Below are 27,101 nucleotides of genomic sequence, written 5' to 3' on the forward strand. Positions count from 1 at the left end.
CCGGCTCGGCGGTGACGGCGGTGGCCGGCGGCACCTGGGGCAAGGGCAGCCGCGCGAGCTGGCGGGCTGTGGCAGCCGCCCCGACGGCGGCTTCCGCCCCTCCCGGGTGGTGGTGGTGGCCAAAACCACCCGGTACGAGTTCGAGCAGCAGCGGTACCGCTACGCGGAGCTCTCGGAGGAGGACCTGAAGCAGCTGGTGGGTCCCTGCGGTCCCCGCCGTTGTGTCTCGGCTCGGCCCGGCTTCGCTCCCTGGCTCGGCCTGGGCTTTGGGGGGCGGGTGCGCCCCCTTGGGCGAGACCTCGCGGGACGATTCTTCCTCCCAGGGCACCCCGTATAGCCTGCCTGTCTCTCTTGCTGCTCCCAGCTCTCTCCGGCTTGGCCCGTGGCCCCCCTCGCTTGTGTATGTGTGTGGGTGGGTGTCTGGGTGTGTGGGTGTGGTGGGGGTGGGGGAAGGGTCAGTGTTAGTGCAGATACCTTCAAGGTAGGGGCACCCCGAGGAAGCCTTCGGTGGGGGAAGCCTGCTGAGTAGCCCTGTAGGGGTGAGAGGGGTTTGGTGATTCTCTTGTGTCCTCGCCACCCCCACCCCCACCCCCTTGTTGAGAATAGCAGTTCAGTCCAGAGCAAGATGGGTCGGTGGCCTGAGGTCTGGACGCCTTGGAAACGGCTCCCCAGGCCGTCCCCAGAAAGGGCGCCCAGGGGCCCGGCTGAGGGCTGCGGAAAAGAGGGCTAAGGTACCGTGGACACACCCACTTTTTCTCTGCAGGACTGCGAGGCCTGGGACACTCGGGAAAGCACTTCTCGGCAGTCTTTTCCATGCTGTGATGTGGTCCTCAAACAAGGTTCTAGCAGTTTGATTTAAAAACACATGTCTTTGGTGCTGAGAAGGGCAAGGGAGAAAATATGACTTGAATATATGTTATTAAGTAGAAAGGTCAGACGGGGGCAGGTAAACCGAGTAATGTATGAAATAAAGAGCCCATGTCTCTAAGGTAGTGATACTTCCAGAATACACTATATTTGGTACATCTGTTACTACCTTTGCAAAGTATATGGATCGAAGGAAAAAAACCCGAGTTAGATCTCCCTCCCTCAGCTACATCTCCCTTTTAAAAAAATTTCTGATCCCGTGTTCCTACCCACCAAATTTAGGAAAAAGAGAATGAGCAATGCTGCCATGAACAATATGTCCAGAAAAATCTCCACTGGAAATCTCTAATTGCTGGCGTTGTGCACCCCAAATCTTTGGAATTAATTGACTATAACCATAATCTAGTTTAATTCTGTGCAAGAGTAGACAGCCTGCTCTAACCGTCTGGTATCATTTATAATCTTCAACTAAGTTATTTTGTAGAGGCATCAAAATGAAATTGTCATTCATCTTTACTTAAGTACTGAATCTATTGTCAGCATCAAACATCTTGATTGATGTGTTAATTGAAGAGGTCCCTGCATTCACTTAATGGATGTCTAGGGGTGAATTGTTTTCTCTCTTTTTTCCTAACTGAAGTACTGAATCTATTGTCAGCATCAAACATCTTGATTGATGTGTTAATTGAAGAAGTCCCTGCATTCACTTAATGGATGTCTAGGGGTGAATTGTTTTCTCTCTTTTTTCCTAACTGTTTGAATGTTAAGAGTTTTTAGAGACTTGCATCATTTAGAGTAAATCAACAGTTTGAAAAAGAGGTTAAGGTAGTTTGTGTTAGGGAGGGGAATTGGGGATGAGGCAGGGAAGGGTCAGAAGAAATTACAGTGCATGGCTTCTGTTTGGGGAAAGGGGTGTGTCCTTTGGGTTGTACTCCTAATAACCTTTTGGAAATTGTCAAATACCGTATGTGCATTGATATATTCTTCATGTAATTTTATGGAAGCTTCCCACAACAATTTAGAATAGTACATTCAATTGGCAGGTTCAGAGTGTGTAATTAGGGGGTCAGGAGTTCAGATCTCTGGTTCTGTGTGTTTAATTAACTTCCTATGTGTTTTTAACTTCCCTGGGCCTTTTGGGTGAAAATGATACTTTTTCTGTAGTAGTGTCAGTTTTCAAAGTGCTTTCACCTAGTTCAGTATGCAGAATGCTAGAGTTGGACTAGATAGCATCCAAGGTCCTTTCTAGTGCTGACATTTTGAAACTCTGGATAACTTTTTCAAGGCCTCAAGAAAATGGGTGCTTTCTGAATAAGAATTAACTTTTGGATCTCTGGAACTAGGTTGCCACTAATAAAAATTTTTAAAATGTGGGGAAAAACCAATGAGTTTTTAAAAATCAAACTACCTTGTGTACCCATTCTGAGTGGAGAAATCTCTAATCGGTAAATATTTGTCTATTGCTAGGTAATGCTGTTTGGTGTAGGAAAGCTTTGAAGTAGAACTCCTAGACTGTAGAATACACAGTTTTGTAATTGCCAGGTAGTGGAGTAGATTTTGTTAATGTTATTGTTATTGCAGTTTTACTGAATTAGTTTCTTGCTGATTTGAATTTGTTTTATCATTTGTTTTAAGGCCAGTACTCAGAATGTATGCAGTAGCATTAAGTGTAGCCCAGACCAGAGATTAGGAACAGGCCAAAGAATATTGGGTTGTGCGAAGTTGTTCTAAAATGGGATTCTGTAATAGGAATGATAAGATGATTAATATTGTTTGCTATGTTGCTGTGGTAAAAAAAAAAAAAAAAAAACTAAGGTATATAAATTATGTGAATTGGATATAAAAGAAAGTGGCCAAGAGCTTACTTGAGTCTTCTGGCACCATGGCTGTTATGTCTGTAGTGTCATGGTAACTTGGTTTTGTATGGAAGCATCCTCTTTTGTTGTGGTGGTTGTGGTTTTTTTCAATGCCAAATAGGTCTCTATTAGGTTATTTGTTAAAATGCAAATGGCAGATGAGGGATGGAGTGCCAATATAATTGTATACCCCGAAGTCTTGTGGTTTTCTAACTTTGTAGAAGTGTAAACAATAAGAAGACATTTTTTTCATTGGTAAAGCATGTACAAAATAGGTTTACATCCTTCAAGCTGGGTCAAAGTTCTGACTTTCAGTTATTGTTGGTTACATTACTTTATTTCTAAATCTTGCCTGTTTCTCCACTGATTGACCAATGACGTGTCTTGTGAATACAGGATTTCTAGTTGAGGATTTTACCTCTACCATCTCATGACCTTGCAAAGCCCAAGAAAATTATTATTACAGTTTACTTGTGTCATAAGAGATATAGCTGTTGACAGATATGGAACTTTTATTAATCTGGGTCCTTGACACAAATTAGACCTTTAGATGAAACAAAACTGATTTGGAAAGGATTTTGACACTAGAAACATACCTTATTGGCCAAAGAAAAGGTTTTATTTAAAGGTTTATATTTAAAAATCTTTAAATATATACCAAATAAGAAACCAGCAGTTTTCATCCTCGTCGCCTCCATTCCAGGTCCTATGACCTCAGAAACAGTGGTTCTGAGCAATAGTTCTTTATTAGTTCCCATTTTTAATTTTAGTTTAAACTTAGTTTTTAAAAAAATTCATAATGGGTAGAATAATTTTATTTAACAGTCCCCTCTATTATTGGATTAAATTATTCCTACTTACAGCGCCTTGCATTTTGTTTCCCAAAAAAGATGGTGTGGCTTAAGTTGTAGCTCTTGAGCAGATAACTTTTGCCACATGGTATGCAGTAAACGTATTGTATGCAATATGGGTATTTACCAAATTAAAGAAGGTGATCTGGAGTACTGCCAGAGCCTTCTAACTGAACCTTGTTCCTCTTAAATCTTCCAGACACAAGCACCAGACTGATATCTAAAGTGAACATCTTGGCCACTTTACCCCTCTGCTTAGGACTCCTCAGAAGTTTTCCATAACCTTGAGTCACCTAGAGAGCTTGTTAGAATGCAGATGCCTGAAACTTAGCGCCCAAAATTCTAATTGAATTTGTAGAGAATTCCTAAATTTTGCTTTTCTGAATCATATTACTAATATTTCTGACTCTGGCTGAATTCCAGGGATTCACATTTTTAACAAGCTCTCCAGGTTTGCAAGTGTTCCCCAGATCACACTGTGAGAAACACTGTTGTAGGCTAAAGTTTATAATCTTTAGTAAGCCAAGTAAGACTTTTCATGAACTGGGGCTCCTGTCCACTTCTTGAGCTTCATTTCTGATCACTTTTTTTTTTTCCTTTTTGTCTTTTTTCGTGTCCGGCAACGGACCGCAACCCTCAGTGTCGCGCCCGTACCGGACCGGGACTGGCAACAGGATCGCAACCCTCGGTGCTGCACTCGCCCCTCGCTCAGCCAGTGAGCGGGAACCGGTCTGTATGTGGGATCCGAACCCTCGGCGGGAGCGCCGCTGCGCTCTCAAGTGGTGCACTGTAGCAGTGCGCCACCGGGCTGGCCCCATTTCTGATCACTTTTTATCTTGAACTTCATATTCTGGCAATTTCAAACTGCTATAATTTTTATTAGATGTCGTGCTGATTTAATTTGATTTATTTATGGGTCAGTAGCACATTAAAATGGTTCAAAATGCAAAAGATACAGAATGTTACACAGTGAAAAATTTTTCTGTCATCTGTCATTCATTTTTTGACCGTGTAAGTAACTAATGTTATCAATTTCTTGTCTTTCCTTCCAGAAATAATCTATACATACAAATCAACACAGTGGAGTAGTCTTTTTTCTTTGCCTCATTCTTTTTTTTCAATGATAATATACTATTTAAGCTATTCTGCACCTTTTTTTTTTAGCTTAAGAGTATTTGTGGAAATTGTCATAAAGAGCATTCTCATTCATTTTTTTCTTTTAAATAGTGTGTATATTATCCTATTGTGTGCATGTGCTTTAATTTATTTAACACTTAGGTTGGTTTAATCTTCTGCTATTAAATACATTCTGCAATGAATAACATATGTTTTCATATGTGTGTGATTCAAGCTCTAATATAAATACCTAAAAGTGGAATTATTTAGTCAAAAGGGATGTACGTATGTAATTTTAATAAGTATTGCCAAATTGCCTCCCTTAGAGGTTGTACCAATGTTTACTCTTACCAATGATATATGAGGATACCCACTTTTTCATAAATAGTTGGTCAAATTTTTGGTCTTTGCCAGCCTGGTAGGTGAAAAATGGTATTTCAGGGTGGTTTAATTTGCAGCTCTGTGTCTTTTACTTTCACAGCCCTCTTTGCTTTGGATGCTCTTCCTCATCTTCTAGCCCATTTCTATTCCTCCTTTGAGGTCAAGCTCCAACATGACTCTGTCAGGAAGCCGTCTTTTGTAACCTTGCCTCTCTCTGGCTACTAAGGTTGAGTTAGGTTTTCTTCACTGTATCTTCATAATACTTATCTCTGACTATTTTCTTCTTTGGACTGTAAACTTTTTGAGGGCAAGAATTGCGTCTTATTCATCATCTTCTCTATATCCCTGCCTTACACCCTTACTAATAAAGGTGGTGAAATGTTTCTGATGTTCTCTAAGATCATTTTTAGTTCTTTTCTCTCTGAGGCTGGGGACCATTTTTCTTCCAGGGCCTTATAACCAGCTGTCAGTATTCCAGAAGTTAACTGCTGAAAGCTTAAAGCAGAGGTTATCCAACATGGGTTCTTTGAAATGGGTTTCAGGTTAAATATGTTTGGGAAACATGAGCCTAAACAAAATGACTTTTCTTTGACCATGAGATTTCTTTTTGGCAGAAAACGTTTTGAATTCTGTGGAACACAACTTGGAAAATAGAAGCGTAAGGTGTACTGCCTTCTATAAATATTTGCATTTAAATAGAAGTCTCATAAACCTGTAAGAGGATTGAATAATATAGTAGCTGAAATGCCATCATTAGAGAATCATTGACCAGTATGCTTTAGAGCCCCGATTTTCATTGTTTACTGTGTATCAGCGTTACCTGGGGGAGGTTTTAAAACTTCAGATATGTGGCCAGCCATGAGATTGTAAGTAACATAAATTTTTAATGTAATCACTTTTCCTATATTTTTAATTATATGAATTAAGCTCTGAGTAATTATCTTCTCAACTAGTAGAGTATGTTATTTCACTGTCAGTGAATTATGTAATATGTAACAGAAATGTATAATTTCAAAATAGCAAATGTGCCAGTTATTTCATGCCGTAGGTAAATTCATTATATATTTTTTTCTTCATAATAATCCAGTAGATGTGGTTTGTGCAGGAAATTAGACCAACCCTTTTTTTTTTTTTTAAAGTGGCTGGCCGGTAAGGAGATCTGAACCCTTGACCTAGGGGTTTATAACAACATACTCTAACCAACTGAGCTAACTGGCCAGGCCTAGACCAACCTTTGTAAAACATTTGCATTTAAGGAGGAGTAACCCTATTGGCTGTCTTCTTCCTAACTGAAAGTAGAATTAGGACATGATAAAGAACAGAATAGTTCTTTTCCTTTGTGACTTAGTCATCATAATCGAGATTTAGTGGCCTATTGAGTATTTACAGTTCTCAAACAGGAGTAAAATATATGGCTAATGTAGGAACATTAGTAGCATGTGATGCATGGGCATGACATAATGGACAAATTGTGGATTAAGATCAGGAAATTAGAGCTTTTGGTCCTGGAAAAACAATATAAAGGCTTTGTAAACTTGAACAAATAACCTAACTGCTTTCTCTGTATCATTCTCTTCAGCTTTGAAGTACATATCATAATACCTGCTTTTCGTTTTTTACATAATTTTAGGAAGATAAAATTAAATGCTTATAAGTTACATGATTTAATTTAAAGCAGAATAATATAATTTTAATTTATAGCCACAATAATGATCATTATGTATATGTCACTATTATGTCTATTAAATTATGTACCTGAAGTGGCCCTGATTTGGCTACTCCAGAGTAGGTTCCTTTACAAAGAGGTAGATCATTGAAATGAACTAAAGATTTATTGAATTTGACTTGTTTGTGTAGTATTTTTATTAAACCATTTTTTTTGAGGAAGTTATGGTTTTGAAGTTTTGCCTTTCTTTCCAGAAGTATTTTTGTAATAGGGGAAATAACTTTAAAAATTATGATTGACTTTAAGAATATGTGCTACAGTGTAACTATTGCCAACATCCAGAAAGTTTGTTAGTTAATTTGTTTGAAGTGTCATTCTTAAATATTCATTCACCAAACCATTTATTGAGCATTTGCTAACTGCTGAGCACCCTGCTAGTTCCTGGAGAATTAAAGATGAACAAACAGAGTTTCCAAATATATGGAGAAAATATATTACGTTGTATTATAACTGTTTATAAGTGGTCCATGGGAGAGAACAGTTTGAGAAGGGTAAGGATGAACGGAGGAAAAGAAGACCTTTGCATTTTTTTTCCCAACTTTTAGATAGATTTTTTAGTGATCTTTTTTCAGGTTTAGATTTTCAGTTGTGAAATATTTCAAACCTATAGAAAAATTCCAGAAAATAACAAGATATTTATATATTCAACTACCTAGATTTAACGGATACTAATATTTGCTATATTTGCTTCAGATTTTTTGGAAAAGAAATGTGATAACTAAAGCTCTATCCATCCAACTTTTTTCTCTCCCTACCACCCCGGAGGTTACAAATGGCCTGTAGGTGTTATATATACCATTCTCATGCATATGGTTTTACATTTATTTATATGACTGTACTGATAAACAAGTATAACATTATCTTGTGTGTCTTTAAAAAGTTACATCAATAAAATATCCTTTAGAATGTATGCCTATTCTTTGTAAATTTGCTTTTCTTATTTGGTGTTGGTTTTGAAACTTACATATGTTGATACATGTTAATTCATTTTAACTGCTGTATGTTATTCCATTGTTTGGATAATTAGGTTGTTTACACTTTTTCCTACTATTTTAAAAACTGTAATTAGAAGTACAAATAATTTTTTCTATAAGCACTGAATGAGTCCCTGAATCCCCATGTTCTCATCAGCACTTGGTAGATTTTAACATTTTTGCCAATATGAGAGGGTGAAATGGTATATTTTAATTTTAGGATATTTGAATTAAATATTAAAGAATACAGAATAATTTTTATGTGTGTTGTGGAGAGTACAGTACTAGCAATACAGGGGGAAAGTTCATCTTGTAGCCAACAAAAAGAACTCAGACTTTTGGGGCCGGCCCGGTGGCGCACTGGATAGTGTGCCGCTTGGGAAGCGCGGCGGCGCTCCCACCCGAGGGTTCGGATCCCACATACAGACCGGTTCCCGCTCACTGGCTGAGCGAGGCGCAGGAGCGACGCCGAGGGTTGCAATCCCGTTGCCGGTCCCCGGCCCGGCATGGGGGCAACACTGAGGATTGCGATCCGTTGCCGGACACGGAAAAAGACAAAAGACAAAAAAAAAAAAAAAAAGAACTCAGACTTTTGGGGCCGGCCCGGTGGCGCACTGGATAGTGTGCCGCTTGGGAAGCGCGGCGGCGCTCCCACCCGAGGGTTCGGATCCCACATACAGACCGGTTCCCGCTCACTGGCTGAGCGAGGCGCAGGAGCGACGCCGAGGGTTGCAATCCCGTTGCCGGTCCCCGGCCCGGCATGGGGGCAACACTGAGGATTGCGATCCGTTGCCGGACACGGAAAAAGACAAAAGACAAAAAAAAAAAAAAAAAAAAGAACTCAGACTTTTTTGACTGTGATCCACAGTCAGAAATATTTTACATTGTGACTCAGTACTGATATTTGAAATAAAATATAACAGGAAACAATTTTGCCTTCTTACATATAGTATGTTTTATTTTCTATTTAGTAGTAATGCTGTCTGTGATTATTAAATTGTGACCACCTTATAATGCATCTTATAATGCACCCTTATAGGTAGTTTGTAAATCATTGCTCAAGGGTATTTACATTGAGGCTTAACAGGTAGCCTGAACCTTATAAAGGTGTTAAATGTCATGCTGGGAGTTAGCTTTATCTCCTAGTAGTTTTCAAACTTTTGCAGTAGAATACAACCCTTGCTTAGCCTGTCTTTGCCAACAGGAGTGGGGCAATGAGGGCCAATTTTTCTGAGACTTAAGCATTTTGGGAGTAGTGTGAAAGCAGACTTGTGGTGGTGATGATTAGGTTGGGGAGTGGGAATAAGTCAAAGACTTTTATTTTTTATTTTTTAAAAATTATTTTTAATTGTAAATGTTTATGGGGTATAGTGTGTTGTTTCAATATATGCACATATTGTACAATGATTCGCTTGTATTACAATTCTGTGAGCTGTTCCGATTGCATAGAATTCTCAGCACTTAGCGAGTCTTACACAGTCCTTGATTTTTGTTGAGTTTTATTTTATTTTTTTGGAAACTGGCTAATATGGGGATCTAAACCCTAAGCTTGACTTTGGTATTATAAGGCCATGCTCTAACCAACTGAGCTAACCAGCCAGCACCTGTCAAAGACTTTTAAAGAAGGAACTAGTTTAGAAAATCTGGAGGCAAGTTTTTGCATTAGACCAGGTAAGAGTTGATGTGGTTTAGAACTCATTCAGTGGCAGTGTGAATATAAAGGACACAGATTGGAAAAACAGCTTATGGGTATAATTATTGGACTTCAGCACTTGACCGGCTGTGGAGATTGAGTGTGAGAGAAGAATTAAAGGTGACACCTGGGTTTATTCTATTGCCTAAGTAAATGGTGCTTGTTATTAACTAATGTATATGGGACTCAGAAGAGCAGATTTGAAGGAGGAATATATAATCAGGTTTAGGAGGTTTGGGGAGAGGTACTTGAACTACCTATGGGTGGATGTAAAGGTAGGCATTTGAAATTTGATCCTATAGCTCAAGAAAGAGGCTTGGGCTAACAGTATAGATTTCAGTTATAGTGCACAATTGGTAGATCAAGTCCCTGGAGTGTGAAGGTAGGCCACGGAAAATGCAGTAAGAGCAGATAAGACAGCCAAAGATGGAACTTTGGGTGATACCAATATATAAGGGAGGAGGTAAACAGAATTAAGACAAATGCAGAAATAGAGAACTATGGGGAAACTGAAGGTGAGAGCCTGGGAGAAAGAAGAAGTGGAATAGGAATGAGCCAAGATAAATACCAGATATATCTGAAGAAATCTTTAGGGTTCCGTGCTCTAGGCCTGATCGTGCTAGGTGAATTGTTGACTTTCTAGCTGTTAATGAGGTTCCACTTACCCATTTAAGGCAATTTTGAGTAACACTTAGTGAACCATTAAGTGTGTATGCTTTTAAGGGTGCTTAAATTATGCCTAGTGAGTTTACATACCCAAATGTTGTTGTCTCTAAAGTTTGTGCGTTCCTTATATGTAAAATTTAAAGACATAGCTCCTTCCCTTACTGAGCTTTCATGGAAATTACATACAGTACAAAATAAGAATACTCAACTGACAAATAAACAAGTTTGTAATTGTAATAAATTCAGTTTTGGCCAAGCAAAAAACATCTGTGGTAATTTAATAAAAGTGTTGTAGACCATTTAGAAAATAGCATAACTATCACACCTTACCTTAAAGTATGCTAAATCTATCCATTCAGAATTTTCCTTTTTTTTCTTCCATGCTGTGTTGTGTTTTAACATCAGAGCTCTGTGGGAGAAGTGATGTTGGCCTATCTCTTATATGCCTAGTTTAGCCAGGCCATGTTAATGAAGCTCAATAATCCATCCACCCAGACCTTTAAAGAAAATAATTAATATAAGAACTTGTATTCTCTAAATGAATGTTGAGTATGAGTTATTAGTTTACAAGAAGAAATTTGAGTGGGAATAAAAATTTATGAAATGACATTTCTGCTCCAGTGGTAAGTATTCTGATGCTAAGTGAACTTTGTATTTAGATTTGGAATTTTAGGAATTTTAGTGTTGTGCTAGCAATCATGGAAAACTTGAAGTTTTTTGTTAGCTTTCTGAAACTTTTTTTTTTTTCCCCCTCAAATTCAATACCCTTCAGTATCTCAAACCAAAGTTCCCTAACATTCAACTGCCCAGTATCTTAATTTCTTGGAGCTTGCTGATAACCAGGAAGTAAGGACAAGTTTCTGAACCACTAGACTAGAATAGAATTTACAGGGCTTCTACAGTACAATTTATGTCCTTTATTCCTGGGTGCATGTTCCATACTGTCAAAACCAAAAATTGGAGCATAAGATTAAAAATATGAACAGGGAATTGAAGTCTAGGAGCCAGCTATCCTTAAGTTTTATTTTATAGCAGGTTAGAGGTGGTAAATTTGATGTAACTGTTCTAATAGATTTATTATGCATTTGAATTAGTTCTCCTCCTTGGCATTTTTAGTGCCTTGCTTATATTTGGTAGAGCTCAACTAATAATTAAATGAACACAGTAGTAGGCACGCAAATATTTGAACATACATATTTAATTTTTTAAAGCTTAATTTCTTGCTATGTAAAGTTCTCACTCCTAAAATAAGATCGTGAGAGGTAATTATTTTAACAAAATATTATATTGTGATAACTAGTCTGCCCCTGCTCAGTTCTGACCAGTTAAAGGTAGGCACAATGTTTTCACACAGCGGGGTTATTTTCTCCAGCATCTGCGGCTTTACTGTTTTTGCTTTTCTGAAACATGCATGAATGATTTCACTCAACAGCTACTTAGCCAGTACCTAGGCCCTGAGGGTACAGTGGTTAACAAGATAAGAAAGATCACTGCTCTCCTAGTACTTACATTCTAGTAAGGGGAGACAAATAGATTAAACACAAAAATACCCAAGATTATTTTAGGTGTGGTAAATGCAGTGAAGGAAATTAACAGGTTTTGGGATGGAATAATTGGCAGTGGTAGCTGTTGCAGCTGTGACAGCTGGTCAACACCAGTAGCAGCTAAATTTCAATGATCAGGCAGTCCTGACACCCCTAGGTTGAGAACAGCCAGGGTTGTGCTGAGGGAGGGAGAGCATTCCAGCAACTATAAAGGAAGGAGTTTGGTGAGAATAGACCAATGAGACTACAGTGCTGGGAATGAGGAGAAAAAATGAGGTAGGAGAAGGGAGCAGAAGTCAGATCACATAGACCAAGAAGGGTTGGTAGAGAGTTTATTAAATGTGTGATTTGTAGAAGTGTGTTAAGTTGAGGGAGACATGCTCTGGGTCCCCCTAGTTGCTGTGTGAGGAATAGTGTATAGGAGGCCAAGAGTGGAACTAGGGAGCCCTGATAAGACGAATGGGTGGTAGTGGTGAAAAGGAGAGAAGTGCACAGATCAAATGTATGATTTAGTAATTGAATGTGGGAATAACGGAAAAAGAGACATCAAGTGTGACTCTAGACTCTTAGTTTAAGTTGTAGGTGGGGAATTCTTGGCCTAGAAAAATCAAAGGTTTGGTATTGAATATGGTTTTTTTTTGTCTTTTTGTCTTTTTTTTTTGTGACCGGCAACGGATTGCAACCCTCAGTGTTGCGCCTGTACCGGACCGGGACCGGCAACGGGATCGCAACCCTCGGTGTTGCCCCCACTCCTCGCTCAGCCAGTGAGCGGCCGGTCTGCATGTGGGATCCGAACCCTCGGCGGGAGCGCCACCGCGCTTCCCAAGCAGCGCACTGTAGCAGTGCGCCACCGGGCCGGCCCTGGTATTGAATATGTTAATTTGAGATGCCAAAGAAAGATGTCAAATAGGCAGTTGGGTAAATTTATTTGAAGCCCTAAAGGTAGGCCAGGGTTAGAGATAGCAATTGGGAATCATCAGCATCAGCATGCAGATCTCTTTTAAACCCTTGAAACTAGAGGATCACAGAAGGAGAGAGTAGGGGAAAAAAAAGCATTTTGGTCTATTCTCATCAAGAGGTGGTTAGAGCAGTTTTAGTTAATGTGTAGCTAGGTAATGATAGTAATAATCTGAATGTTAATGCTATGTTCATTTGAGTTCAGAAATTCTACCCCCAAAATAGTTTTTCAAACCTGATTTGTTGATTAAAGTAAATGAAGGATTATTGGTCCTGCTTTCATTTAAAATAAAATTCTTGACATCGGTTTGCTCTGTCTAAATATAATGAGGCTTGTGGTTAGGCATTAAACTGTTGTACGTGCTATCTGATCTAGTATGTCTTTGTGAGTTAACATCTATATATTAATTTTCACAACAGCCACATACTTTCTCAGCTCCTTTTTTGAGGAACATAACATTTCCCTTTAGATTATAGAATGAGAGTAAAACTATTTTAAAATTCTTAACCCAGTATTTGTAGACAAAAGACTACGAAAGGGGCTGGCCAGTTAGCTCAGTTTGTTAGAGTGCAGTGTTATAACACTAAGGTCATGGATTCGGATCCCTGTAATGGCCAGCTGCTAAAAAAAAAGGAAAAAAGACTAGGGAAGTAGGTATCAAAAAATTAACACTACTTATCCTGGGGACATAAAATTATATTTGATTTTAATTTTCTTTAAATATGCATCTTCCATGTTGTTAGTATTTTCTGTATAATCTTTAAAAAGTAAAATACATATTAAAGATGCTTTCTAAAAATTGGTTTTACTTTTATAATGCAGTAAGTTAAGTAATTTGGTAAGTAAGTATAATTCAGTAAGTATATTTAAGTAAATATATTCTCAAAGAATATATTTAAGATTGTATATTGGACAGGTACTTGAAAAACTGATTCTGTACCGTAAGGAGGAAAGGTATAAAGAAATATGGAGGAGGAAAGAAAATAATATGCTTTTGAATTCTCCAGTGGACAGATTTCCTACTTAGTGATGAAATGGATGTTCACTGAGAATATTTTTGAACTTCTCTCTTGACGTTTTACTTTACGGATTATTTAGAAGACTTATACTTTAAAAGGAAAATATTAATGGTAAGATAGTTATAAAATGTTACTTTAATCAGCTAGGAAAAATAATTCTTGATGGATATATATCTGTATATCTAAAAGTTATATCTTACCAGCCCTTTGTTTGGATTATGTAGGGTAAATTCCAAATGGAGTTCATAAATCTGAACACAAGAGAGCAGCAAATCCATGTGTAACCAAGGTCATCTAATTGCCTCTAAAAATATTAGTTTAGGGCCGGCCCGTGGCTCACTCGGTAGAGTGTGGTGCTGATAACACCAAGGCCACGGGTTCGGATCCCATATAGGGATGGCCGGTTAGCTCACTGGCTGAGCGTGGTGCTGACAACACCAAGTCAAGGGTTGAGATCCCCTTACCGGTCATCTTTTAAAAAAAAAAAAAAAAGAAAAGAAAAAAAAAATATTAGTTTATCTTTTGTCTTTAAGTAGCCATAGTAATATGTTAAAAAGCAATTAAAAAATAAAAAACTTAAGCTCTAATGTAAAACATGCAAATTTTGAGATCCTGCTGACTATATGATTAAGAAAACTTAATGCTGTATTTGGTAATAAAATCAAATTATGATTTTCTGAAATGAGGCTTTCTAGTTCAATTTGAACTTGTAAATTTCACAGGTAGTCATTAAAATATACCTTCAAAGAGTTCTATTTTATATAGGACCTTTAAAAGACAATATTATAACATATATATCATATAGTAAAAGGACATTTCTTTTATTTTGATATAGCTTGCATTGAAAGGCTCTAGCTACAGTGGACTGCTTGAACGACATCATATTCACACCAGAAATGTAGAGCATATTATAGATAGTTTACGGTAAGTCTGTGGGATTGGGTCTTGGGTTGGCTTTTATATTCAGAATATCCAATTTTTATTTTGTACTTGTAGCTGATCCTTAGATTTTTAGTAAAGATTGTCATTATAAAGTAATTTTCAGGAATTTTATAGCATTTCTAAGGAAATTTTTATTGTACTCTGAAAATTTCACTGGTATGTTTTTTATTATTTGGTCTGCCAGAGAAGTGCCTTTTCGGCAAATAGTTATATTCAGTACACAATGGGCTTCAACTATATGCAATGTTTTATTTCTTAGGATAGTAGAGTATTTAGGTGTTCATTATAGTAATCTTTGGGTGTCTAAAAATTATTATTATGGAAACTTCAGTTAATTTGAGACTACATTCAGCCAGTGAATATGTTTATGTGTATACAAGAGAATCAGTGTGAAAATATGCAAATTACAAAGTATTTCAGCCACTGTTTTAGTGTCTGGCACTCAGTGAATATTTGTTGGATTTAAAATAACAGTTAAGTTTTAGTTTACTTTACTTTTAACTTAACTTTATTTAAGTTTTATAACTAAAAAAATTCTCTCTCTAAGTGTTAGTCTTTTGGGCCATTTTGATATTAATAAATTTTAGCATCAGAAGGAGTAGAGAATGATGAAGTCCCAACCAATCAATATTGCTGTTTGTTAGTGGTTATAAAAAATGTTTTTAAAACATGGAGATTTGGTATAGATACTAACTTTGTTTGTTCATATGTTTCCTGACCTATTGTAGTTAATTGGCTATTCTTAGATGAAAATAGAACTGACTTTACAAAGCTAAACATAAATTTGTTTACAAGACACAAACTTGATAATCTTACATCTCCATTGTAATAATCTGCCTCTCAGAAAACATACCCTTATCATATATGTTGTTAATGGAAGTTTTATATAACCTTTACTTTTTTATCTTAGGAATGAGGGAATTGAGGTTCATCTAGTGAAGAGAAGAGAATATAATGAAGAGACAGTTCGATGGGCAGATGCTGTCATAGCTGCAGGAGGTAATAGTTTTACAGAGGTAAAGGTGTTGGGATATGGAAATGCTCATTAATAAACATCATTTCCAAATACTCTGGGGTGTAGCTATATTGAATCCTTTAGACTCCTATCATAAGAAAATTTTTGGAGTTTTAGGATTAGGTATAAAACAAATTTGTTTTATACAATATTCTACTTTTACAATGAATGCTGTTACTGTGAGGTTATGTGTGTATATTTAAGGTGTGCAGTTAGCTTCAAATATAATTAAAGAATTATTTGTAATTGTATTTCAGTTTAACTTTGCCAATCTTAAAAAAAGGTGAAGTTGATAAAGACTTTAGTGAGATTAGGTAAATTCCATCCCTCTTTGGCCCTGATATACTTGCACTTATTTTTTTCTGGTATTACAGGAGAAGGAAAAGGGATTGGCTAATAGAAGTTTTGGGATTAGAGCAGTGGTTCCCAACTGGAGGTGCTGCTGGCATCTAACGGTAGAGATTAGGGGTGCACTTAAACATTCTCCAACGCACAGGACGGTTCTCCCTAACCCAAACAAAGAATTAATCTGCCTAAAATTTCAATCGTGCCACTGTTGAAATCCTGGATTAGAGAGGGAGAACTAATATGAAGGTATAGTAGGTAGAAAGGAAGTTGGGTAGAGTGTGGCAGTCAGCAGGGTGGGTGTGATGATTAAAATAAAAGTACTAGTTTTCAAAATGTCAAAAACTAGTTTTATAACGGAAGTCTGGTTTGTCTTGTCTTTTGTCTTATGTCTCTTAGGTGATGGCACAATGCTTCTGGCAGCAAGTAAAGTCTTGGATAGACTTAAACCAGTTATAGGGGTAAACACTGATCCAGAACGGTAAGGAAAAACATGTTCTTTTTGTTTGGTTTGAGTTTTTTTGTTATTGTTGTTCATGTTATGTATACAAACATATCTGTTTTGCTTTGCAATGTATCTATTTATGATAAACCTTAAAATTTAGAAACTATATTTTCTCTAATGTAGTTACATTGTTGGGCTTTGTCACTACAGAGATTTTACTGTGGTGCGTGATGTGTAAGTGGAAACATCATTGTTCCTGGATACCATGAACATTGTAACCATGTTCCAAAAACATTTTAGTGATGAAATTTAGGCATGTAGAATTGATCACTGCTGTTTGTAAGACTGTCTTTTATTTAATTGTTTTCAAGGACTAGCTCTAGTTTTTAGCTCAGTTGAGATATACCTGGGATTGGTGGTAGAAAATTATGTTATGGGATTGACTAGTCCTTGTATTTGAGCTTCCCAGATGGTTTGGGAGTAGGGTCTGTGGCAGAATAGACCTGAGCCCTTGATCCAGGTAAATGTTGGGGACCTTTGGAATTGCCGAAGAGAGATAAGTTAATAATGATATATCTTCTGCCCTTCCTTGTGGCTCTCATTTATATTCTCGGTTATGCCTCTACTCATTTTCTGGGTGAATTCATTGGCTTAGTGAATAGATCTATGCAAACACTATTACCACTTTTCTTTTTTTTCTTCCTTAGCTTCACTGATATTTACTCTCATTCTGTTCCAGCCACCTACAACTGTGACTATACCTGGACTATGTGATCATCTGGAATTTCCCCATCTCTACAGTCTTAACATAATTCTGACCATTGCCTTCTACCTTAACATGAGTCTTATTTACTCATCCCACTACATCTGTCCTTTAACTTTAAGTGCTTTGATTCCCTCTGTTTTCTTTACTTAATTCTCCCTCACTTTATTCACTTTCTTGACAATTCCTTAAATATTTTTTAATCATTATCTTTCCGCTCAATTCTAGATCAGTCTGACCATCATCATCCTTTCTACTCCTGTTTCAGCACTGCTAAGGTCATCTGGGGAAAAAAAAAAGTCATAGAAACTTGGGCTTGGTGGCACTTCCAATTTGTAGTCTCCAGCACTTAGAGCTGGACCCTTTGAGTTACCCAAAACCTCTCTGTGTAGCCCTAGTCATCTCTCTTCCCCATTCCCTGTGGTGGTTACCTCAAGAGCGGCTGTTCAACTTTTGTATACTTTTGCTTTCTTCATTCTTCTTACTTCAGTAAGCCCTCTTCTTTTTTTTTCACAGAGAAAATGAATATTACTGAATTAGAATTTCTTCAGCTTTTCTCCCACTTTAAAAAAACATTTTGTTCTATTATTTGCTACTTATTTTTTCTCTCTCCTTTCACAGATGATTCCTCTTAGCCTAAAGACTTGTTCAAGTCTCCCATTTTTCAAGAACATTTTGTAAGTCCTTTACTCTGTGTCTCTCTCTTGGTTGTTATCCTTTTTCTTTCCCTTTATCCCCAAACTTGGTATCTCCACTTGCTCATTTCGTACTTATTTTCTAAACCTTTGTGGTCTGTTCTGGATTTGCTCCCAACCAATTTATTGACATTGCTTTTGCCTTAGAGACCAGTGATATCCTAGGTACTGAATCTGCTGGACATTTTAGTCCTTGTCTTACTTGATTTCTGGGAAGTTTTTGGTGCTAACTGCTCCCTTATTGCATCCGTACTTTGCTGGCATTTATGATTACCCCTTTCTTCCTATTTGTTTGCCTACCTCTTTGTCTCTTTTGAAGGATCTTATTTTTTGGTCACTGCTTAAATACTGATGTTTTCATGTACATTATGGTGCTCTGGGCCATCTTTTTTCTCCTTCATTCTCTATACTGTCTCCAGAGTAGCTGATTAATATCCATGGTTTTATTTCAGATCTTGGTGACTCCAAAATCTTTATATCCAACACTGATCTTCTTGTATCCATTCTTACTATTAGAGTCTCTTCTCCCCACTGCAGCCAGCATAATCATTTTATTAAGGTTTGATAATACATGTGACCTCTCTGCTCAGATTCTTATAGTGGCTCCCCATTGAACTCAGAATAGCATCTAATTCTTTACTATGACTAGGGTGATCAACTTACTATGGTTTGCTTGGGACTTTCCCATTTTAGCATTGAAAGTTCCCTGTCCCAGGAAATTGTCACTCAGGCAAATAGGGGTATAGTTGGTCACCTTAATTATGACATACAAGGTTCTACATTATCTGGGCCCTGATTATTCTGTCTTTGTCTCCTGTTCCTTTTTTCCTTTTTCCCATGCTGTTGTAGCCACACTGGCCTATACTTGGATATATCATCATTGGCATTTAAAGTGTAACACGTCTACAAATGAACTTCTCTTTTTTTCTCTCCCCCATCAGTCTTGATGAATGGAATAATCACTTGTGCCGAAGCTGTGACTACTTCTGCCTCACCCCATCATCAGATTGATCCTAAGTTCCAGGGATACTACCTTTGAGTCAATATAATTGGTTGCTTAAATTACTGCAATAGCTTTCAGTCTCTCCCCTTCCAAACCATACTTTACACTTTGTCTTAGTGTTCTTTCTAAAGTGCATATCTGATTGTATTTACTTCTCAATTAAAATCTTTTAGGGTTTTCCCATGACCTTCAGGATACATTGCAAATTCCTTAGCATAATATATGTTCTTTCATCATCTGTTGCCTATCTTCTTTTCTAGTTTTATCTATCCTCATATACCCACAATAATCTGAGCTTTAAGGATTGTGAGGTACCACAATGCTTAAAAAATCAGGCAACTCAAATCATAGAACAAACTGTGGTACCTTGCAATCCTTAAAGCCCAGAAGTTAATGTTCAACTTACGTTTCTCCTCTGTATTAGTTATCAAATGCTGCATAACAAAACTTGGAGCTTAAAACAATAATAATAATTTATTATTTCTCATGGTTTCTGTGTGTCAGGAATTCAGGAGCAGCTTGGTGTGGTGGTTTTGTCTTGGGACCTCTCATGAGATTATAGTCAGATCTCAGCTGAATGCTTTACTTGGACTGGAGGATCTCTTTCCAAAATGGCTTACTCACAAGGACTCATCTAAATTAAATATATAATTTCTGTCTCTTCTATATTCTGCACCTACTGTACTGAGTCTGGTAAATAATTACGACACTCGAATGCTTAATATTCAAAATGGTATAGAGGTCATGTGGCAGCCAGTCTCCAAGGTAGCCGCCTAGTAATTATACTCTTATGCGCCATACCCCACTCCATATTTAACCAAGTGGGGCTGGCTCATGTGACCAATAATGTGACCAATGGTGTGACAATGTGTGGATTCCAAGGCCAAGTCTTAAGTGGTATTGTAGCCTCTGTATTAGTCTTTTGGATTGCTCATTATGGGGTAAGTCAGTCACTGTGATGTAAGGACACTCAAGCAGCCCTGTGGAGAGGCTCACATGGAAAGGAATTGAGGCCTCCTGTCAACAGCCAGCACCAGTTTGTCAGCCATGTGAGTGAACAACCTTCGAGGTGGATTCTTCAGTCCATGTCAAGCCTTCAGATGTCTGAAGCCCTAGCTGATATCTGACTATAACCTCATGAGAGATCCTTCTCTCTACAGTATTTTAGACTTGCAGTTGACCTCAGCAGGTATTGTTCTATCAAATAACTTGATACCTTTTATATACTTTAACACTATGTAAAGTACTACAGAGAATTTAAAAATTAAAAACTTAGGTCCTGCCGTTTCTTAACCTGAGTGTTGACCTCTCAGATGAAGAAATTGACTAGTTATAACTTTGTAAAAACTTTTTTTTTCCTGTTCTTCACACTTATAAATTAATTTATATTTATTATCAGTAGTTTGTTTTGCCAAGCCTACCGTCAGTCATTCCTTCAAGATTGACGTTATCATATAAACGAGGATGATTGAGCTTTCTGGACACCTTTAGGTGCCGTATACTCTCAACTTCCTATAGCAGCCTATTGGCAATCTTACCACCTTTTACTTTGCATTATTTGTTTAATTTCTGCCTTCTACATCAAGCTGTGAACTTCCTGAAGGAGTTTCATCTTAGATATATTTTGAGTAAATGAAGGATTACATTAGATTAAGATTTCTCTGTTCTCTTCTATGACTCAGGCTATCTTAAATGACACTTAGAAGGGGATTGTAAGGGGGCTGGCTGTTTAGCTCAGTTGGTTAGTGCATGGTGCTGATAACACTAAGGTCCAGGGTTTTGTCCCTGTACTGGTCAGCCACCAAAAAGAAAGAAAGAAAAACAAAAAAGGGATTTTAGTTCAGAATCCTAATTAAATAATTTAAAGGTAAGATGCAAACACTATTGTACCAGTAGATAGCTTTACAAGGTAATCAATTGGTAGCAAATTTGCTATTATTTTTAGTTTCCCCATAATGTGGAAAATTAAGTATTATTGTGTATTATGGCATTATGCTGGATGTAGACTATTACAGTTGACCCTTGAACAACGAGTTTGAACTGCATGGGTCCACTTATACATGGATTTTTTTTTTTTTTCCTTTTTGTCTTTTTTACTGACCGGTAACGGGATCGCAACCCTCGGTGTCACACCCGTACCGGGGACCGGCAACGGGATCGCAACCCTCAGTGTTGTGCCCGCACTGCGCTCAGCCAGTGAGCGGGAACCGGTCTCCACATGGGATCCGAACCCTCAGCGGGAGCGCTGCCGCGCTCTCAAGCGGCACACTCTCCAGTGCGCCACCGGGCCGGCCCTACATGGATTTTTAAAAATAAATATATTGGAAAATTTTCTCTTCCTTATGATTTTCTCAACATTTTTTTTTCTCTAGCTTAGTTTATTGTAAGGATACAGTATATAATACATATAACATACAAAATATGTGTTAAGCAACTGTTTATGTAATGTAAGGCTTCTGGTCAACAGTAGTTATTAGTTAAGCTTTTGGGGAGTCAAAAATTACACGCAGATTTTCAACTGTGTGGGGGATGGGCAGGGTGGGTTGGCAACCCTAACTCACACATTGTTCAAGAGTCAACTGTAATTCTTTTTGGTCTTTTTTGTTCTTGTTGAAAGTACGGTTTGTGACCAAAAATGAAGTGTTGTGACCAAAAATGAAGTGTAGAGTAGAAATTTTAAAAATTTCGTATCTGATTTTTGTAGCGTACTGATGCCTTTTGGATTAAGTTTTTTTTTTTCTTCTCCCCTTTGTACTACTTAAAAATCCCTTTTAAAATAAAGGTCTGAGGGTCATTTATGTCTGCCTGTTCGATATACACATTCCTTCCCAGAAGCCTTACAGAAGTTCTATCGTGGTGAGTTCAGGTAGGAATTTCTTACTATTCTTACATAAATATTTTAATAAATATCTGCCATTAATAATGCTTTAAAAACAGAACGAATGAGATAATATTTGGATTACTCCATAGTTATAACAGTAACCATAAAAAGTAATACATTAGCTGAGTCACAAACAGATCTAACTTACCTTCTCCTAGTCCAATTAGAACTGTCAAGAGAATTCCAGACAAATATTACTTGGCCAATAATGTAATTGCAAATAGAGGTTTTTCTCCTTCGGTGAGAAGATCATGTCTCTGCTTATTTACCTTGTTACATGTGTTTAGCAGTTGTTAGAAAGATGGTTAAAACTGTTGGCTGAAATTGAGTGTTCAAACTCTGAACTGTATATTTTTTATCCTCATCTCCCATCCAGTAATGACTGAAGGTTGGATTTAATCCAGACATGCTGTGCTGGTATCTCTCTTACATATCACTTCTTAAGCAGTGGGGATGGGATGTTTTTTCATGTTTCTTTCACTTAATCTGCTCAATAGTCAGACTGTCATGAAAAGAGGAGGGTGGAGGGAGGAGCTGAGATGAGGTTGGCCAATTACATTTGAGACAGCCAAGTTGGATCACTTTTTATTTTCTGACTTGAACTAGATTTTATGGTTTCAGAAAGTCTTTTCTCCTACATATTGTGAAAGTGTATTAAATCTACTTGATTTCTCTAGTCATTTCATTACCAATAATTCTAGTTTCTAGTCATTTTAGAAGTTTGGTACCTCTAGAAATGACCGATTTATAACCACCAAGTGGTAGTATATTTTTGTATACTTATCTAGTAGAATCTGTCCCATTGGCTTTTGATAGATACATTGATAATTGGTTTTGAAATCAGTTAAAACCAATTCTTTTATTTTTTTAAATTTTTTTATTCTTACCAAAAACGTCATTTAAATTTTGGGGTGTAGTTAAAAATGTTATATTTGTTATTTCTTAATCTCTTTTTTCCTTTTATTGTTTAAATAATAACCACCCATCATTATGAAATTTTGAGTCTAAAAAATTAGATTTTTATCTAGTCCAACCACCTTAACACAATATTGTTTGAATTTTGGAATGCCTTCTTTTTTATATAATACTTTTTTGCTGAGCAAAACACAAGTTATATGTAGCTATTTTGTACTTAATAGGTTCTTGATAAAGAATTTGACCTTAAGTTACTGGGGAGATTTTGTACAAACACACTGGATATTTGCATTGTAATTGAAAAGAAAAATAAAAATGCAAAATCTGTCTTTGAGCAAGAACCTGTGGGTTTAGGTGTTTCTGGTATAATTTATTCATGGAATAAGCTAGTTTTTTAATATGAATTTTTTAATTTGATGGAATTATTATATAATGGCTACTCCTTAGTTTGATTTATTCTATTTTAGCTTAACTTGCTTTTCTTTCACTTTTCTAAGGTGGTTATGGAGACAGCGAATCAGGTTATACCTTGAAGGGACTGGCATAAACCCTGCTCCTGTGGACCTTCATGAACAGCAACTAAGTTTGAATCAGCATAGCAGAGCCTTTAACATTGAAAGAGTTCATGATGAAAGTAGGTTGATTGGGAATTAGGTGTGTTTGGGGCAATATTTAACTGATGTTTTCTTTGACCTCTAATTTTTTGAGGTGGTAATTTATAATTAACTTATTTTTAGTGCTAATAATAATGCTTAAGAAAGAACAGAACTACTTCAGTTATAAAATTTATTATAATTTGAATCTGAAGTAAGAAATACAGCATTTCTAGCAGAAATGTTTTCTAGGACAGGTTTGAAAACTAATTGATTAGGGAAGAATTATAAAATATTTGACAGGATAGTTGATGTTTAAGGAAAGATTCATGGCTTTAATCTTTGATGATATGTCAAAAAAGGAAAAAGAAGAGTAAAAAAGAAGAGTAAAAGAAATAGAGGTAAAATGAGCTATTCTGGGGAAGATGACCTAATACAGTAATTATACATTTTTATATAGTTATACATAGTTACAGTGATTGATTAAAAACTTTTTGTTGGGAAATTTTGCATTCCAGTCTTAAGATTTGTGTTTGAAGTATTTGTGTAAGCTGCTAAGAGAATAATAGCATCGAGTGACTTGCTGCTTTTTTGTTATGAGGTTTAAGGTTAATCTTTGGTCTTGAGCTAATTTGTGGGTTATTTAGCTGTATTTTCCGACTTTTTCCAGTATCTGTAAGACTCTCATGATGCCAGAAGATCTCAAGAGAAATTCTAAATATTTGTGGACTGTATAAAAAGATACTTTTTCTCCTGTATTTCGTTTTTTCGGGCAAATGTATCAGGAAAAGCTACTTTTACATATCTGCTTTCTGTCTCTGCTCTCTCATGGTACTTGATGTTTATACCCATTTTTTCAGAGTTTTTCACAGTGATTTATAGCTTTATAGGTTAGCATGTTCCTAAAGTGTGTGTTCATGTCATGTTTTTAAGATTCTCCTCCAAAAAAAAATCATTTGATTTAAAAAATCTTTTAAGAAATTATATACATATAGATTTCTATTGTTTTTGAAAGTCTACAGTAACTACTAAGTAAGATTTTAAAATCATAGCTAGAAATAGTTTATTCCTCACCAAAAGGAGTTACTACTACTGTCAAAAGGTGGTGGATTTAGCTTTTGTCCACCTACACTCTTATAATTATAGGAATTAGATTGGTATCCAGAGATTCATTGCTCAGATTCCCATCTCAGATTCACTCTGTTTAGTCTATAAAACTAAGTTAATATTTCATATATAGAAACAAAAGTACATATAAACTTAGTAAATTTTGAGAATTTTTCATATACCTGTTGGCCATTTGTATGTTGTCTTTTGAGAAATGTTTATTTAGCTCTTTTGCACATTTTTAAATTGGATTTTTTTTTCCTATTGAGTTGTTTGCGTTCCTTCTATATTCTGGATATTAATCCCTTGTCAGATGCATAGTTTGCAAATATTTTCTTCCATTCTGCAGATTGTCTTTTTGTGCTGTTGACTGTTTCCTTTGCTGTGCAAAAGCTTCGTAGTTTGATACAATGCCATTTAAAAATTTTTTTCTTTTGTTGCCTGTGTTTTCGAGGTCTTATTGCTAAAACCTTTGCCCTGTGCTGTGCCATGAAGCATTTCCCGTTTTTTTCCTAGAAGTTTTACAGTTTCAGGTCTTACATTTAATTATTTAATCCAGTTTGAGTTGATTTTCATAAATGGTGATAGATAGGGTTCTAGTTTCATTCTTCTATCCATGTATAACCAGTTTCCCCAGCACCATTTATAGAAGAGGCTGTCCTTTCCCCAATGTATGTTCTCCATGCCTTTGTCAAAGATCAGTTGGCTGTAAATACATAGATTAATTTCTGGGTTCTCCATTCTGTTCCATTAGTCCGTGTGCCTGTACTTATGCCAGTACCATGCTGTTTTGGTTACTATAGCTTTGTAGTTTATCTTTAAGTCAGGTAGTTTAATACCTTTAGCTTTATTGTTTTTGCTAAGGATTGCTTTGGCTATTTGGGGTCTTCTGTTGTTCGATATGAATGTTAGGATTGTTTTCTGTTTCTGTGAAGAATGTCATTGGTATTTTGATAGGGATTGCATTGATTCTGTAGGTCGCTTTGGGTAGCATGGTCATTTTGATAATATTAATTCTTCCAGTCCATAAACATCGAACGTCTTTCCATTTTTTTGTGTCCTCTTTAGAGAATACAAATTTATGGACCATATTTAGTGAGTGCTTACTGTTAGTTACGTATCTGTAGAAAATCTTTGGGGATGGAGATCTAAAACACATTCCATTAGTAATTACCTTAAAGAAAAATAATTTAAAAAACTGTCAGGTATGAGAATGTGAGTATATCTGGTACCAAATTAAGAGTTTCGGAAGTTAGCCAATTTTCAGTCTTAAGTGCAATCAAATTTGATTAAACACATCAAATCTTTATATAGCTTGTTGTGTCAAATTCTTTCTATTATGAAGTTTAGATGATAATTTAGGCACATACAAATGCTTAAAGGGCCCTGGGTATCGTAATAGCAACTTGGTATATTTGAAAGAATAGTTGAGTTTTCTTTAAGCAGTTATAATTTAAAATGAGAAAGATCTAATTAATATTGAATTTAATAAACATATAAACAGAAAAATATAATAGGCTAGCAAGCCAGAGGAGAAGAGTAGTTCAGCGGTTGTGTTGGTGAAAGTGGTGGTTATATTAGTGTATTAGGTATCTAAATTGTATTATCTATTGCTATGTAACAAATTACCCCAGATTTAGCATCATAAACATAAATATGATCTCACACAGATTGTGTGAATACAGTAGTGGCTTAGCTGCTTAGTTCTGGTTTAGGGTCTTTCAGGAGGTGAGAGTCAAGCTGTCAGCTTGGACAGCAGTATCTGAAGACGTGACTAGAATGGGAGGATCCACTTCCCAGGTCAGCATGTGGCTGTTAGCAGGAGGCAGGAATCACTGGGGGTTATCTTGGAGGCCACCAATCACAATTGAGATGGATGTTTAAGCATTGACTTAGGAGAAATTGTGGGGGGGACAAAAAAGTGAACTTGTCCCATGGTGCTTGCCTAGTGGGAGATACTTGAGTGCAACATATCTGCTGTGGCTGACATTGAGAAGATGGGGTTGACATTGACATTTCTAGCTGGAAACTGATAAAAGATAAAAAGAAAAGGGAACCATTTGAAGGTGATAATCACAAGTTTGATACCAAAAGCACTGGGAGTCCTTTGGAAGATTTTGTGTGTTGGAGTGATGCTTAAATAATTATCAAGAAAGATTACTTAGAACTGTGCACATACCTTATAGGTTAAAAAAATAAAAAGACTTTTTTTTTAGGAGTCATGAAGGGGATGTGACAGTGTTGCTACAATGTTGCTGTTGCGAAAAACTCTCTGGAGTTTTTTTATTTGAAAAAAAAAAATGTCTACAGATCTCTTAAACCTATCTGGTTTGGCTTCCAACATGAACCATGCATGTAATTTGCTGTTTAAATCCAAAATAGCTCTCCTTTAGAGGTAGTTGGTTAATTCTACCTTTGAAACTTCCAAGGTAAAACTAAGTCAAGTGTGACAAGAAGAATTTCATGAGATGAATAAATATATGTCATCACTTTTGAAAAATTGTTTGAAGAAGAAATGAGGTTTATTTTGGAGAGACAGGGTTCATTGCAGGTATAAGGTTAGATGACTTTAACATTTATGTTATGGATACTTTAAAAAATATTTAATTTATATGTTAACTGCATTTAAGCACATGATTCTATTAAAAAATATAAAAGTTAATATTTTATAAAATTTTTATTGTAATATTTCTAAAATTCAAGGTGCTATCTTGGATTCCCCCCCCCCCCCCCCCCCCCCCCCCCC

General features: G+C 36.7%; 1 protein-coding gene across 1 annotated transcript in view; it reads left to right on the forward strand.

Moving 5' to 3' along the window:
* Nucleotide 1: 1 nt before the first annotated feature.
* The window catches only part of NADK2 (NAD kinase 2, mitochondrial), a gene marked incomplete at its 5' end in the record, with an annotated part of 42,773 nt that continues 15,673 nt past the window's right edge, over nt 2–27,101 (forward strand). The window contains 6 exons of the mRNA XM_008581421.1: nt 2–196; nt 14,487–14,575; nt 15,504–15,592; nt 16,353–16,434; nt 21,642–21,725; nt 23,153–23,289. Coding sequence (XP_008579643.1) covers nt 2–196; nt 14,487–14,575; nt 15,504–15,592; nt 16,353–16,434; nt 21,642–21,725; nt 23,153–23,289 — 676 coding nt within the window. The remainder of the gene's footprint in view (nt 197–14,486; nt 14,576–15,503; nt 15,593–16,352; nt 16,435–21,641; nt 21,726–23,152; nt 23,290–27,101) is intronic.

The sequence above is a fragment of the Galeopterus variegatus genome, unplaced genomic scaffold, assembly GCF_000696425.1.
Source record: "Galeopterus variegatus unplaced genomic scaffold, G_variegatus-3.0.2 Scaffold2351, whole genome shotgun sequence".
In the NCBI taxonomy this organism is placed as follows: domain Eukaryota; kingdom Metazoa; phylum Chordata; class Mammalia; order Dermoptera; family Cynocephalidae; genus Galeopterus; species Galeopterus variegatus.